Below are 16,783 nucleotides of genomic sequence, written 5' to 3'. Positions count from 1 at the left end.
CCTGCAATGAGACCAGCCTCAGCAAATGAGTCAAGAAAACGAAAGAAAAACTCATCACTGTATGGATGATGAGTAGACTTTGATTAGCAGATTGAACGTATGCATGTGTGTATTTACTTGTGTAGGCCTATTTAATGTGTGGATGCGTGCATGCATTGCAATAATGACGTGGTACTGTTTTCACTGTTAGGAAATTATGTTAAAAATACTTTCTGGTGCTCAGAGGGATTTGATGTCTTGCTCAAGGACACTTCAGAAGCAGCTGTGGGCTCTCTGGATGCATGGGTGGCAAGACTCATTCAACTAATGTGTTTATCTATTTCTGTCTTTCTTTCAAAAGTTAGTAAGTAAGTTAATTATGTTATTTATTTTGTCATGCACATTTAAGTACCCAGCCACCATGAACTGATAAGACACCAAAATCAATAGTTGTCCAACCAGAAGAATTCATCAGAATTGTTTTATTATTATTGCTAATAACAGCAATAAAAGTATAATCAAGCCAGACTCACAATAATTAAAAAAAAAAAAAAAAAAAAAAAAAAATTTTTTTTTTAAAAAAAAAAAAAAAAAAATGAAAAAAAAAAAAAATATTTTGTTTTATATAAAAAAAAAAAAAAATAAAAATTTATTGTCGTCAAAAAAATTTTTGTTGTATCTTCCTGTTCTTATCCAACTAAAACTGACAAGCCCCTGTACTGATTCACTCCTTGCTTTCCTTTTCCTTTCTATCCCTGTGGAAACCGCTGTTCCTTTCCTACGTGCTCATGCAGGGAAGAGAAACTTTAACAATCACCTGACGGCATGGATACATGAGGAATGAGTTCACTGAGTCAACGATCTGTTAAAGTTCAAAACAGGCACAATACTTTTGCCCCAAAGTTGACATGTAGCACATACTGTGTATTCAACAAGTACAATGTCACCTTTACTGATTTCACAATAGCCCAGGACCCAGCATGTAATCACTTTTATATTTAATTACTAATTTAATTACTCTCCAAACTTTTTACAGGTTCCTTATGAGTCACAGGTTGGAATGATCAATACTAGGTGGTTGTGGAAGCGATGAGAGCAAAACACCACAGTCATCAGTACATGGAAAGCCCCAGAACAGATTGATGGCCCACCTTGTTGTTATAAATGACCAGGTGGTTCAATATGAGCAATCCTTTAACTTCCTCGCTGTCCAAATCTCTTAGACACATGGGATGGTCATATACAACACATGCTGAGAAAAAAAATAATCTATGAATTGTTTCTGAGTGTGAATGAATCGCTCAAGAGTTTCCCCTCAAGTAAAGTTCAACTTATCCCTCATCAAATCCCCTATCAGACCATAGACTGTAGTCTATGTATCAGACTTACACTTACTACTTGGCTAATAAAACATCTGATATTAGAGAGCACTGAAAGAGGCTCTTCCTCAGTTATGTTGATGCCATTTGACTCTATTCATTCTCTAGTGAAGGAAGCCAGCAAGATGTTCGGAAACATGCTAAATGTGTGAGTCACTGAGACTTTGACTGATCATAACCTTCACAACAAAAAAAAACATGTGACATGAACTTTTGTGTTAGTCATGTTACTGCACATCTTTATACAGCATTTACAGCACATGTGCAGTATAAAAAAAAGTTGCTGTGGTCTTGTGACTCGGTTAGTGTAAATGCCATATATGTACAGTACTTGTGCTTGAATCCAGCATGGTACTTTTGTCACATCATCTATCCCCTCTCAATTGTGTATTAAATTGAGGCAAAATAACCAAAAATATGGCTGAGCTCTTGACAAGTCTACTTTACATGTATTTAAATTAATATAAGTTGGCATACATCAGCACAGCACAGTCCCCCTAGTCTTTAGTCTACACATGGAATTGGGGGTTTATGATTGTCACAAACATGTTGGCCATCTACATGGCTGTCTACTAGTAATCCAGGTACTTTACATTAATCTATAAGCTTAATAATACGTACCTATATACGTCCTCCAGAGTCATACTTCTCTTGTGTTCTGACAGTGTGGCCAGTCCCTCAGAGTGACTTCTGAACCCAGATTGCTCCCTCAGAGCCCCAAAAGCCTGGGGCCCCATCCTGGTATGAGGTGGCAGAACAGCGGGGAGAACCCTGAGGAGAAGATCTCAATGTTCTTCTGGCTCTTCTTCTCAGTGGAAAGCACCTCGGAGGTGGATCGAAACCAACCCCCACTGAAAATCACTTGAACACAGCTTTGTGTAGGGGTAAAGTCTGAGATTAACTTCACATTGTTTCATTGTCTTATGTCTCTTTTTGGGGGCCACTACTCGAAAGACTCGACTGGAGAAAGAAAGCAATGTGGGTTGAACAGGTCAAAAATGCAAAAGCCATAAAAGCTGATTTACTGATGAAGCCTGACCTCTAGTGGCATTCGTATAGAAGCACAGACAAATGTAAAGCAAACTTAAGACTGAAGGAGCTACCAGGATGCCCTGATGTACATTTCTTATATCTTCACAATAAGAGTGTGTGAGGGAAAAAATCTGGATCGTGGTTGCAGCTGCTGCTGTGGTCCTGCTCGACGCCCTGCTATGCCCTGCACAGCTACTAATATTATTCCTAGACATAGTTCAATTATCTTTATTGTCACTATAATTGCCACTGTTCATCATATCCACTGCTATAATTATTATGAATAATATTTCTTCATTTCTGTATATCTGTATCAGTGTCTCTGTGGCCCAACTGGCAGCGGCAGATGGCCGCCCACCAAGATTCAGGGTCTGTCTGAGGTTTCTGCCTGTTTAAAGGAAGTTTTTCCTAGCCACTGTCACACCAAATGCTTGTTCTTGGGGACCTACTTTATCTGTAAAGTGTCCTGAGATAACTCCTGTTAGAAAAAATAATATTGAATTGAAAGCTAAGACAACACGTAGCATTGTTCCATTAGTATTAACAATTTAGTAATGTCATAATGTATAAATTACAGGGGCCACAGTGAGTACTTTTTATACTTCAAGTACATTTAGCTGATAATACTTCTGTGGTTTTGAACACAGGGCTTTTACTTTTAATGGAGTATTTTTGGATTGTGTGAAGAATCCGAAGACTTCTTCCACCTCTGCTAATAAGTGACTGTAAATGTAATAGTATGATCCATTTTTTGTAGTCCTGTAGATTACTGTATACCCTGGTGAAATATAATATACTATTAAATAATATAATATATACTATATAATATAATACTAAAGTTTGAATTGGTTTTGTGCAATATTTCTCATATTTCTTTTGTTTGTTTTGTGCAGTAGAGGGATATATTATATACATGTAGTTGCTAGATGTGGTACATCATGCTTGAGCATGTCAATTTTTATAGAGAACCATGGGGCGTCAGGTTTCGTTCTTCAAGTAAAATAAAACGACACAACAAGAACATGTGCAGTAGGTATTCAGTATACACTTTAGTGTCTATCTTGTTCTGCTTTGTTTTATTTCCCTCCTTTAACTTCATACCAGTTACTCACTTATTTACTTTACCTTACTGTCCACCTCTCCCTCACATTGCATTTCTCATACTCATGTCATTTTCTCTTTCTCTTTCTTGAGCACTCTTTTCTCTCCACCCTCTTTCACAGAGAAACAAGAGCTGTCAAAACATGCCGAACAAAGTCTAATTCTCACACAGGCCTGTCCCAGGGTGTGGCTCACTCGGTGTGTGTGCATGTCATTATTTATGACTCACATCTGTGGATCTATGCGAGGTTAATCAACTATGTTCCTTTATGTGCCTGCATTTGAGTGTGTGTTGACAAGCCCATATGAGTACACACACTGAGACAGGAACATCATTTGCATTCAGGTTGCAACTGGATTTTCTGCCCGACCTCAATGACATTGTAAATAAACAAGTCAAACTTGTGCATATATTTGGATCTGTTTGAAACTAAAGTACATTTCTGGTGTTTGTATATGTATTATTTACTGTGGCCTTTGGTAATCTGATCATCTTTATTGCCTACTGCAAAGTGGAGACAGGATTGTGAAATATTTGACAAATTGTACAGTATTTACTTTATCCTTTTCTCCTCCTCCTTCTAAAACATTTTTCCTCCAGCTTCCTGTTCCTCTCTCTCCCTCTTTATCCCTCCAAACATAAACATGATCACTGCATTTTAAGATTAGTAAGAACATGTAACCAAGCTTTGAAAAAAGATTTTTATTGCATAAAAATACAGACTACCAAAATAATCAATTCATACTACAGCAGAACAGCTGGGTGATTTCCAGAAGTCGATGGATGTTAATAGAACATTCTCTGTAGTACATAATATACCCATACAGTGACTAATAATATCTGAAAAAGCTGGTGTTGAGAAATTCATGCTCATTTTCACCTCACCTTTGAGACATACAGACAGTATAAATCTGCCTGAATCTCTCCAGATTCTCAGTTCAAACTTCCACCAATTCATAAAGTTATTTATGCAGTAATTTGCTGCGTAAATAACTTTAAAGACTCTAAGATGATAAAAGCATGGGATGAGTTTTACTTACTTCTCTAAGATCATTTATCACTTCTCTTTTTTCATTCAACAGTCAAATGATCTTTCCTCAGAACTCTTTCATGTAATATAACAATATAGCTTAGTCTTGTTTGGGCATGCATTTGGCCTTGGCATGAACAGAAATGTTGCTGTTGACTGGGATCAAGCGTGAGTAAGTAAAACCAGACTGAGCAGTTTGATTGGACATTCAACAACACAACACTGAAGAAGCTAAGGCACAAGTTTTACACAAAGTATGTCAGAAGATTGTACACCTTGGTCTCAGTTCTCATCATACCGGCAGATGGGTTAGCCAAAGAAGCATTATCAAGACTTATGAAGGCCTTTAGGAAATACATGATTGGTCATCTATTTGTTACTAAAAACCTATTTTAAGGAAAGGCTTCTCTCTGAATGCACTACCTACTTTGAGGGAACAAGACATTAAAAACTGTTTTAAACTTTTTCTAAATTTGCACGAGACAGATTAATGATCAAGCTCAATGGAAATGAATATAAATTTGCTTCCAGTTTAGTGTGACAAAGAAAAAAATGACTGAATCAACCATCACACACTGTGTCTGCTCATCGAGTGTATTAGTATTATTAGTGTTCAGAACAGATACAAAGACAGCACAGCAAACTCCCACAGTTATACCCCTTTGGTAATAAGTAAATAAGAATAAAAAAACTCTGGAGATAAAAAGCAGATCAGAATTATAAAAAAAAAAAAAAAAATAGATGCATAAAAAAAAAAGGTACTAAAACGACTTTTAAACTAAATTTCCATATGTATAGATTACATTCAGCTTCTGACTCCAAGCCTTTGCTTCTTTCATACCACATACAGAATAAAACACACACATTAAAGAAATAAGAAAAAATAATTATAACACTTGGGAAAAAAGCAAATGATGATTAATGATTCCTTTTGCATCCTGTGCAATTTTTAGTCTAAACTGCTCTTTTACCAAGGTTTTAGGAAATCTACGCTTTACACATAATTACATCCCTTAGGTTAAGTGCACTTTGGTGATATTGCATTGAGAATTACAGGTAAAAAGTACAGATAAAATGAGGAATACATCTCACTCAAATGCGGAATGTGAAAAAACAGAATGGTAAAAACTATTTTGTATGATGCTGACTTAATCTAAAACAGAAGTCTGTACATTAAAGCAGATGGAGCATCCAATCACAGTCCACTTCCAGTAACAATCACCCCTTGCTTCTGGCTTCACTCTTGGATGTTAGAGGACAGTTTTCCCAATGCCAAACTAAATCTAACTGAATTGAGATATCATGGATCTTTGGTGAAATGGTGTAAAACTGTCTACAAATGTTCCATGGCCAGCACAGTTCCAGCTCAGAGTGGAAAGTGAAAATATCTGTAATTGGGTGGTTGTACAGGTTTAGTTTTTAAGCAGAGGAATAGATGTATTTGGTCTTAGCCAGGCCGCTCAGCTCATCCTCGTAGCGTGGCAGGCAGCAGAAGAGGATGGCACAGCCGATGCAGAGGATGGTGGCGCCCCAGCCGAAGCCATAGGCCCAGGTGTAGTAATAGTGGCCCTCGAAGATCAACTCATTAAATTTGCAGGGGTAGATGATCAGAGCGATGACTTGGAGAACCACTGCAGAGAGATAGAGAGAGGTGACATTATAGTCAGCTATGCAGCCGACTGGACATGGACATAGACATTAACAGCAGGGTGTGGAAAATACCTTCACATGACTGTGTAAGAGTTACATCAACATATTGATATCTGTGATATCGAGGCGAGTCAGTATTAGCAGACAGCGATCAAATCGGTCACTGACGGTTGCTTCTTACAATTAAGAATCATTCTCTAGAAAGGTGTGACACTGACTGTGACAGTAGCCCTTTCCGCCCTCAAGCAAAGGCAGAGCAGGCAGTGAGTCAGGTGTGATACTTCATCCCCACACAAACCTTTCTATTAATCACAGAGGTTTGATTTAATTAGAAACCCTGACATTTTTTTTTTTTTTATTTACTTAAAGCCTTTTTGCCATGTGAGGTCAGGAGTATGTCACTAGTGACCTGACAGGAGTTAAAAGGACAATAGTGACTTTATTTTAGCCCATTTGCTACATATATTCCACATTACTGCTCACTGTTTTCCAATGAAAAGTGGTTTAGACTATTGTGAGCACATTTCCCTGCCTTCCAGACAGCCATTGCTTTCAGTTCATGTCAGTATGGTATGAAAAGAAACCCGTTGAGACTTAAAAAAAATCCCTAAGATGTAACTCACCAATTATTTAACCATCATTTATGTTTTAACAGTCTCCATGCGACTTTAAATTACTGAGAAGCAAAAGAATGCCAGAATATTTTATGTCAAACCTCAAAACTTCTTAACCACACTGACAAGCTGGTATAGGTCATTACAAACTGTGCAGCAGAAAGTTTGTCTAAATGCACCAAACTGTATTCTAAAAATACCTGGATACATTTAGGAAATGTGTCTAGAATATTTCTATTTGACTGAATGGTGCAGCCATAAAAACATTGAGTCTTTGAATATTTAATGCAATGTAAACATTATAAAGCTTCAGTGAAGAGCTCAGCCCATTCAGAATATACTGTATGTGATACGGTCAAATAGTCCGCTTAAAGGAATAAGAAGTTCTTCATCACTGTATTATGGCACTTTTTGTAAAAAAGGATAGCACTGCACTTTCATCACATTAACAACCACAAATTGGATTATATCAATAAATGTGGTACAATGATCTCGGATGATTCTTATGATCAAATGATTGCTGTGCTGGTGAGATGAAAGCACTACCGAGGGATACTGTTAAGTATACTTCTAATCCAATTATTACTGTCTCATCTTTATCCTTCTTTTTCTTACAAGATTCTGACCGATACATGCCAAATTTCTCTGTAGCTACAGCAGGGTGGAGCCAATGCAAACTATAATCAACTGCCTACGGCACATTTAAAACAGACATCAGAGTACCTGGGAATTGTGTATGTAATGTATCATTGCGTGTGTCTGGCTCTGTCCCACGTTCGCAGACTCTCTGTGGGGTGAGTCACTCACATAAACAGACTAAACCAGCTGTTTCCATGGTCACACCACAACCTCGCCCTTCCCTCCTCCCGTAGTGACCGTCTAACTCCCTTTCTGCTTCCTCCACTCCCTTTGACTCTTACTACTCTTTTTCATGTCAAACCTTCGCACATCATCGTACTGTATTCACTCCCCCTTGAAATCTATCCCTTCTAAGGAAAGCTTGAATTTAACATTTCCTGGTTTTCTCTTTAACTCCTCTGTTCCTCCACATTCTGTTAACCTTTCTCTCTCTGCCTCGCCTTGATGTCTCATACTCTCTCTCAATCTGTCAACCCATTTATTAAGTACCTTTCAATGACTTTTAGTATTCATCCGTCATATTAAATGAAAGTCTGTATTTTTTTTTGCTGGATCATGATCGGCAAAGACATGACACAAAACTACCTTCCACATGGACTTGTAAAATTAATTTTAACAGTTAGGTTCAGAAAATAATATAAAAACCATACAATTTGCACTTGACACTCGGACTAGGTATGAAAACTCATTCCTATTTTGGTACAATCAAAATGTGTATGTAGAAACAAGAATTTAAACTTTTAATTAGAGAAGGTTTCAGATAGTCTTGTTTACTTATTCTTTAATTAGATATTTACTGATTCAAATCCTTCTGAATTCAATTTCATGTATGGCTGCTTGTGTTTAGACAACATTTGACATTTAAGCACTTTTTACTGGTGGTATCAAATCATGCAGATAGTTTAGGTTTTACGTACTGGCAGATGTTTGAGGTTCTGCCTCTTTGATTTCTGCCACCATCAAAATACAAACAAATTTGGCTTGTGTGGCTTAAAACGTTAAAAGAATATTTTTTGAATAATTCAACAACAACATGTATTTTTTCATGTATTACGTTCTATTAACATCCATCATGTATATATTTCGTCAGTACAGAGTAGTCCCAATAAAAACTGTCCACAGTGAGGTGGCCAGTTAAGCGTGAAAAGTGAGAAAATATTATTACAACCTTTGCTCTGAGGCCGTTTTCTGAAATTCCAGTTAAGTTGCCAAACCCTTTCAAATGCAAGCATAAACATGTTCTGGAATATCAGTACTGTTAAGACTTGAGGCGTCTTTGTTATCAGTTTCAGTTAATCTTCTTTACATGTTAATCTTTGTGTACTAACTGCTGATTTAATTTCCTAACAAAGTACAACTGAAACAGGGGGATTTGGGCTAGTCTCTGTAACTGCCAACACCTGACTCTGCGCGCGTGTATCTTACCAACAATGATCAACAGTGCTCCTATTAGGGGCAGAAGAGTGATGTTTAATGTGCAGCACAAAGCCACACAGGAGATGATGAAGGCGATGATGAGGATGATGAGGGCGATGATCATCAGAGCAGCGACTGCCTGGGCCCAAGCTGGAGTATGAACACAAACAAACATACAAATTAGTTAACAGTGTTATTTGTGGTGAAGATGCAAATACAACATTATTTTTCATAAAGTATCTATAAAGAAAAACTAAAGATGATTTTAGGTGCATTACTAATACAGGTTTTTACATAGCATGTATTTCGCTCTTTTCTTGGTTATACTGCTATTACGAGTTTTTACTCCCATTTTTGAGTCTTCTGTAATGCAATGTGTGTACATGTTCTTCAGCCATTGTTGCAGCTCTGATCTCTCTCACCACTAACAGCATGGACTCATGACGGCACATTCCAAAAGGTTAGTGAGATCAAGCTGATAGAGAGAGAGAGAGAGCGGCTAAGAGAACCCCGCCACACACATAACACTTTCCCTCTCTTTGTCACTCTGTGACGTCTGCAGACATGGCCTCTTTAGTTACTGAGGAACTTTTACCGATACAGTCTGAAACAGGCAACTCCCAGCGTGCGTGGTTGTAGATCTTTGGGCCGAAAACCATATGTTTTCAGATTAAGTGTACTGCACTCTTTCTACACGCCATCATATGAGACAAAAAAGGTGAGATAAAATGTGTTTCAGTGGGGTAGTTGCTGCTGTATAAAGAGAAGATTTTACTGTGTGAAATAATCTCTGTTAGGAAACATTTTATGCCTCTACAAACATATTTGCTTATGTGCTATTGTGTTCTAACAGGTCTCAGAAGCCCTCTTGAATTAAAAGATGCCTGCCAGATACCTGCCTATGCATTAATGTTTTCAACATGTAAACATGCAGGCATGCAAATTTCAAACAAACACTAATGCAGATAATCCTGACGGATTTTATAAAGTAAGACTACAACCAAGCCCACTGTGTGCATTTTCAACGTGCAGTCACACCCAGTACACTGTTACTGGAACAACCACACCCTAAGTTGTTCACACTGTCTGTGTGTGTTTGTGTGTGTAGTCACTAGTAAGGTAGTGCCCTACCTGCCTCAGCCCGAGGTGTTTTCTGGTGATCTCACTGACACACAACTAGTTCTCCCTGATGAAGACGCAGGAATTAAAACCTACTAACCTTGTCATGATATCACAGTTACTATCTGTTTCTGTTTATTAGTAGTATTAGGTTATAAAAATGTTTTAAATGTATGTCATCAGACCCGAGTAAACTCAAGCAAAGTCATGCACCATTGTGTTTTGTTTTAATTATCCCTCTTTAAGATTAGATTGTCTATCAATACAACATGTAAATGATATCAGCCTTTCCCACAAAACATGAACGCCACATAATAGTGACCATATAATGGAAACCGGCATATCATGAAACCTCACTGAAGATTTTGTCAGATTATTTCTGTTTAAAGCATAAGGATGTTGTTGTTCTCCCAAAATGAAAACCAAATGCTGAACATAATTATCTTACCATTCCAGCATTCTGTGGTTTTATGACACAGTCATAATCCATCATCTGCATTGTGGTGTGTTTAAAAATTATTTTAATTTTGTAAAAGTGGTATGGGGAAGAATGTTTGGGCTCTTAATTAGAGACAGTGATTTAACCTTTGAACTTATAAGGTCCAATGTGTAGGAATTTCTCCCTAGCGTTGAGATGTTTTCATGAGATGTTTTCATCTCCACGTTTCCTTCTTCCTATGCTTCAAATTTGCCGGGGCCGGGAAGCTACGATACCCATTAGCAGCATTAGCAGCACCTCTGAGTTTATCATGTGACAGTGGAAACGCGAAAGGCGGAGCAGTATGTCCTGTATGTCCCTTACTGGCTAACATAGTTCAAGATGGCGCATGAATATGGAGCGTCTACCCCAGTTCATGCAAATGCAAATGTAAAATTTCAGGCCAAAAGGAATACTTGGAATTGATGGTGGTGGTAAATATTTATGAAAAAGGACAAGTTTGTGAATAGGCAACACAGATTTTGATAATGAATAACTAAACACGTTACACACTGGACCTTTAAGATAAAATGCATGTGAGCGGTTGGATTACAGTTAAAATGTGCATATCCATGGGCAAAAGAAAGACAGGAAGGAGTTCTACTTGTTGCCTCCATACAAAATATATCTACAGTATATGTAAAATGTGTCCTCATGCTTGTGTGTTAAGCTGGTGAATGTTCTGCACTTAATGCTGAAAATGTCTGGGTGTGTGCCTGTCCTGATTACTCATACTTAATGCCATCCAGCTGTTTAACATCTGCTTTCCTCTTTTGATCAAAACTAAAGAGATTGGGCTGATACTCTTACACAGGAATGTTCTCAACTGCAGCTTTAGGCTCTGATGATATCTACAAATGCAAAAACACACGGACTCTCCCATTGTATAAAGCCTCAGTCATGACAAATGTAGCTCAGCGTAAATTCTTTAGAGGAGACTTCAATAACTTTATCACTTCGCTCCTAAACTGATCAGCTTTTTTCGAGGGAGTCAATTTTCAGTCAAACCAATCATAATCGACCTCGTATTTCAAAAGCCCATCACAGCATGACATCCAGGTTTTAAATCTGTTCTCTCCTCTATACGGCTGTCAGTTGTCATTTCAGGCAAGAGTGCGACCATCCTCCTCCCCTTACACCTCCAGGCATCTTCACCCACAGGACTCTCGGCTTTCTGACAGCTTCCTTTGACTCCTTCGTTCTGGTCTTTGTCCCCTTTTACCACCACCACCAGTGTCTAGACTCCATCGGGGATATGTCCGGGTTTTCATAACCCTTTAAAATCTATACATTTTATACGATGGAGTCTAATCTCCAAAGACTATGTACATTTCATATTTTGCATATGTAACTTACAAATAAATCTTGCATATCTGCAAAGAAGTCTCTCCTGATTGAAATGTGTTTGTTCTACAACTGTGGAGTTGTCTTTTAAACCTTAAGCGCTGGTCTTACATTCAAGGAAAATATTCATCAAACCTCTAAGAAAAAGGTTTCACGCTGGCAGCAGGGATCAACTCGACAACCTGTGCTTTCCTTGAAAAGACTTGAATGGTACTCTCTCTTTCAATTCAATTGAAAAGCTGTAAGTGAAAGAAATACACTGACTGTCTGTTTTTTTGGCTAATCCAGTAATTTAAAATGATATTAAAATGTTGCTATACAGCTGTCAAATTAACGGCAATTTGGTTGACTGGAACATCGTCATATCACCCTTCCCTTGAGCAATGATTCAGACTTTGTGCCAATGACACTCATGCCAGAACATGAAAACATGTTTTTTGCTGCAGCTCCTTTGAATACAGCTTCCCAATGTTTACTGGGAGTGGCCTTAACAACATGACAGGGAGTATGTTTGGTCTGATGCCAATATTCAGTATTCACATCCGCACACATCAGCTGTACTGGTCATGTTTGTTTCCTCAGTTTTCAGTTCACCAACATATTCCCACAAGCATTTAGACCAGAGCCGTGGCTCAAGAATGCTCAGAGGAATGTCAGGGCAAAAGTTTTTTTGGCAGCTGTAGTCGTCTTTTGTTTAACCACTTGAGTCCTACTGAGACACGGCCAAAACAGTAGCAAAGGACAGTTCAGACAAAGAACAAAACTACTCGATCTGAAACTTCAAATGAGGGCAGAAAATGCCTGAAAAATACTTTTTACATTATGGAAAATAAATAAAAACATTTGTGTTTTAGCCTCTTTAGTTCCCTTTCATATTTGTCTGAACTGCTGCTGTCACAGAGCCACGACTACTATAGTACTACTGTAATTAGTAATTAGTTATAGACATATAGTGGACATTGCACGAGGGCTGCAACTAATGATTACTTTCTCAATGAATCCTAAATTAATCAAAAACAGTAAAAAATTATACATCATTAAATGTCTTGTTTACAGTCCAAATCCTCCCAGAATTCAATTTGCTATCATGTTAGACCCAGAAAAGCAGCAAATTATCACATTTGAGAACCTGGAAACTAGGGTTGGGCATCGAGAACCGATTCCTAATCGGAATCGTTTCAAAAATTACGATTTCATCGGAATCGTTTCTTTATTGGAATCGTTTGGAATCGTTTGGAGGATTTGGTTTCAAATCTGATCATAGGTTCCAAATTTAATATGCGCAAGTTTTGGTTTCCGTAGCAGCCAGGCGCTTGTTGTGTTGCAGCTGTGCAGCACAGTAAGCGGAGCTCTAGTGTGGCTTTATTTTGCATTGTAAAAGCTGTAAAACTGCAACCCACCTATGAATCAAAATAAAACTTTCCTCTTATTTGTGAAATAAGCATCTAATCTGTTTCAACTCCACCACTCAAAGAATCGGAATCGAGACTCGATAAGAACCGGAATCGAAAGGAAGAATCGGAATTGGAATCAGAATTGTTAAAATCCAAACGATTCTTTTAAAAAATGACCTAAACCTATATCAAAATATTTGCCGATTGATTTTCTTTTGAATGATTAATCAATTAAATCAATAAGTTAACTAAAATAATTGATACGTGTACTAGAGCTTATTAGAGGTTAACAAAGGCTCAATTCACTCACAGTCAGCCGTGAGGTCGAGATTTGACAGGCTAGCACTCAGGTTATGTAATGACTTAAAAGAATGCAGAGTCTCTAGCAGCCATAGATATCAACCCTAAAATATTTAGGAATGTTAGGACATTAGAGCTCTGATAGAAGCATTCATACCATTGCCCATGTCTCAGGGAACATGTTTTACAGAACACAATATGGAGCTAAGTTCCATTAGCATCGTGAGCCGACTCCCACAGAGTCTGATAAGAGCAACAATGCAGTCTTTGTTGTTGAGTGTGGGTGTAGAATAACACAAATACAACCTGAGGAGGAGAGAGTGAGAGAACAGAAGTCTGCTCTGTTACAGTTATTGTTTAACATAATTTCATCTGTCTGTGAGTTAATGTGTTTTTGGTTGGACCTCTACATATCACAAAATCTCATTAGCCGTTTGTCTATAAACAGCCACATTTGTGTTAACAGGTCTGACAGACAGGCATCTTAAAATCTGCTTCTCATCATTCAGGAGTGTAGGTCACAACCTATTTAAAAAACTCTCTCTCTCTCACTCTCAAACTCTCAGTTAGCATTTTTATTAGAATTAAGTGTTTTTAAAGCTCAATTGTGTTGTACAAAGACTCCCTTACAAGTATCCATAGACCTCTCAGATGTTATATTATTATTAGTGGTATTAGAAGTAGTTGCTGTAAAAGTAGTACTGCACTGTACTCATAGTGCGGTATTGGTGTCAGCAAGGTAAAACATAAGTAGCTGTAGTAGCAGCATACATGTCCTGCTTTCTTGCCTGTAAAAACAATAGTTTTATAAAAGTACAGTATAAACACAGCGACAGGACGACTTCCTGTATAGGCTACTGGCTGGGATTGTGCTGGGACGCGGTCACTGTTTCATAAGATTTTACCCAGTGTGTTATTGAACCATTCTGATAGGACACTGGCATGCATCTCATATTAAATCACTATGTATACTAAAATCAGATTAAAGAAGAAAATGTGTCATATTTCCTGGCAGTGGGAGGTTTCAGAGCAGATATGCTTATGTATTACAATCTGTTGTATGGCTGGACTTTTTAAATTGAAAGTATTTTGACAGGTAGGCTACAGACAGGTGTCCAATTGAAATAGATTATTTAATTGGCTCTAACTGCACAGTATCAGCATGGGGTGCTCCTCTTTGAATTGCTTCTTTGAAAGGTTTCTTTCAGTTTTTCCCTTGTTGGAGCCATTCATGTTGTGGGTCTGTAAAGCCCATTGAAACACTGTATGTGATACTGGGCCACACAACTAAAGTTATAACTTCAAATAGGCATGCCAAATTTAAAAAGTTAACTTGGAGAAGAGGCTGTTGGGGCTTTTTATACAGCACCCTCCCTCCTATTTCCTCTATTTGCTGGGAATGATAAAAAGCGTGCGAATCTATGATCAAGACCAAAGTTCAGTCCGCCTGACCGACTCAGGGTGTTGTAGGCCTCAGTCCTCCCCGCCTCCCCTCAGCCTGGAGTTTTTGGTTGTAGTCAGAGGTCGAGTCCTTCAAGTTACAATATGTGAATGTTGAATTTTACACGCCAGCGACACATACACAGACTCAGGTCATGTTACCACTGGCTGTATTAGCTCATGTACTCTCTTTTTTCCATGCCCTTCGCTCTATAGTCTTACTGTTCAGCAGGACCTTTATTATGTTTCATGCGTAGTGTAAAAGGACACTTACAGAACTCCATGAGCGACTTGCAGTCCCAGTTGTCATTCCTGCCTCGGCACTGTTGCCACATACTGGCGTAGTGAGACTTGGCGTTCTCATCCTCGACCCATCCCGAGGTAGCGGCGATGGCGATGATGTCAAAAATAATGGCGAAGAGCAGCAGCAGGGGCACGATCCACCTGCATCGGGGGTAGGCGATCCCACAGCGAAACATGACCGACGATCGGAGTGTGTGGAGCGGGTTAGAGAGAAGGACGAGCTGTGGGGCGAAACACTAGTGTAGCGGTGTAGTCCGTTCGATTATATAGCCTAGTATCCTGTGCGTCTTTGCGGAAAGAGTGTCAGTAGATGAGGTGTGGAACTAGATAAAAATGCCCCACCCGAGTGTGTGTCATGCAACCTGTTTTGGGACCTAAGGGCTGGGCTTGTCTGGCAATAGAAGCTGATCTGGCCCAGCCCCGTTCACTGTGTCATATTACACCCAGAAAAAACTGCAACTGTTGATGCGGCTGTTTAACCTGAACCCTGACTCCCAGCAGTGACTTTTGATAATAGTAAACTTGGAAATGTAATTAGGTTGAGGATTACAACAGGTAGCTATGGACCAGGCAGTCAGTGGGAGGGGTGTGAGAGGAAAAAAGAGAAAGACATATAAGATGATGCGCTACATAAAGTCACCACAAGATGGCAGCCCAGCTCACTCTTAACAACAAGAAAACCCATTATCTAATTTTTATACAATTATTGTAAGCTATTTCTCCAGTTCTCTCTTTACAACAAAGGCCCGATATATATTTCGAACCATATAAATCTCAGATAGGTACTGACTTGTGCTTCCGAGGTTCAATACCAACATTGGTATTTTTCCTTTAGATTCTGTGGTTCAAGAAATGTGTGTCCTGTTATGCCCTGATACGCCCTGCTACACCCTGCAGTGCCCTGCTACGCCATGAACTACTACAACTAGGCTACTCTTTCTAGTCATAGTTCTATTATCTTTATTGTGACTATAATTGCCACTGTTCATCACACCCCCAACCGTCAGACAACCGCCTACCAAGAGCCTGGGTCTGTTTCTCCCTAAAACAAAGTTTTCCTTACCACCCGAGGTTTCTCCCCAAAAGGAAGTTTTTCCTCGCCACTGTCGCACTAAATGCTTGCTCTTGGGGGAATCACTGGAATTTGTTGGTCTTTGTAAATTATAGAGTGTGGTCTAGATCTACTCTATCAGTAAAGTGTCTTGAGACAACTCTTGTTATGATTTGATACTATAAATACAATTGAATTGAATCGAATTGAATTGAAGAAATACCATTGCATCTTGAGAAAATAACTAACTACTACAGTTTTAGAAACAAAGTTAGATTGTGGCTCATGAAATTTGGAAGTATAAGCTCAGCATTTTAGTTCATTTTACTTCAGCATTTTAGTTCATTTGTATGTAATTTCTTTATATATTTTTAATAATAATAATAATAATAGTAATATATTTATATAGAACTTATCAAAAACAAAGTTACAAAGTGCTTCACATAAGACAATATCATATAAAACACAGCATAGAAACACATAAAAACACAGCAATAAAAGAATAAAAGTACT

At 38.3% G+C, this 16,783-nt stretch overlaps 1 protein-coding gene across 1 annotated transcript; it reads right to left on the bottom strand.

Moving 5' to 3' along the window:
* Positions 1–4,179: 4,179 nt before the first annotated feature.
* On the bottom strand, positions 4,180–15,604 carry LOC120548093 (p53 apoptosis effector related to pmp22). Its single transcript, XM_039784095.1, has 3 exons — positions 15,191–15,604; positions 8,851–8,991; positions 4,180–6,153 (listed from the first exon to the last, which is right to left on the bottom strand). The coding sequence occupies exons 1-3, from the start codon at positions 15,393–15,395 to the stop codon at positions 5,942–5,944; spliced, it is 558 nt and encodes a 185-aa protein (XP_039640029.1). The 5' UTR covers positions 15,396–15,604; the 3' UTR covers positions 4,180–5,941.
* Between the last annotated feature and the right edge of the window lie 1,179 nt (positions 15,605–16,783).

This window comes from Perca fluviatilis, chromosome 19, assembly GCF_010015445.1.
Source record: "Perca fluviatilis chromosome 19, GENO_Pfluv_1.0, whole genome shotgun sequence".
Lineage (NCBI taxonomy): Eukaryota > Metazoa > Chordata > Actinopteri > Perciformes > Percidae > Perca > Perca fluviatilis.
Note: the sequence above shows the minus strand (reverse complement) of the source record. Positions and strands in the feature narration are given on the sequence as shown.

Coding starts and splice junctions, on each gene's coding strand:
- LOC120548093 (XM_039784095.1), bottom strand. CDS start 15,395: ATGTTTCGCTGTGGGATCGCCTACCCCCGATGCAGGTGGATCGTGCCC. Junction 8,992..15,190: donor CAAGTCGCTCATGGAGTTCT/GTAAGTGTCCTT, acceptor TTCATACTCCAG/CTTGGGCCCAGGCAGTCGCT. Junction 6,154..8,850: donor AGCACTGTTGATCATTGTTG/GTAAGATACACG, acceptor ATCTCTCTGCAG/TGGTTCTCCAAGTCATCGCT.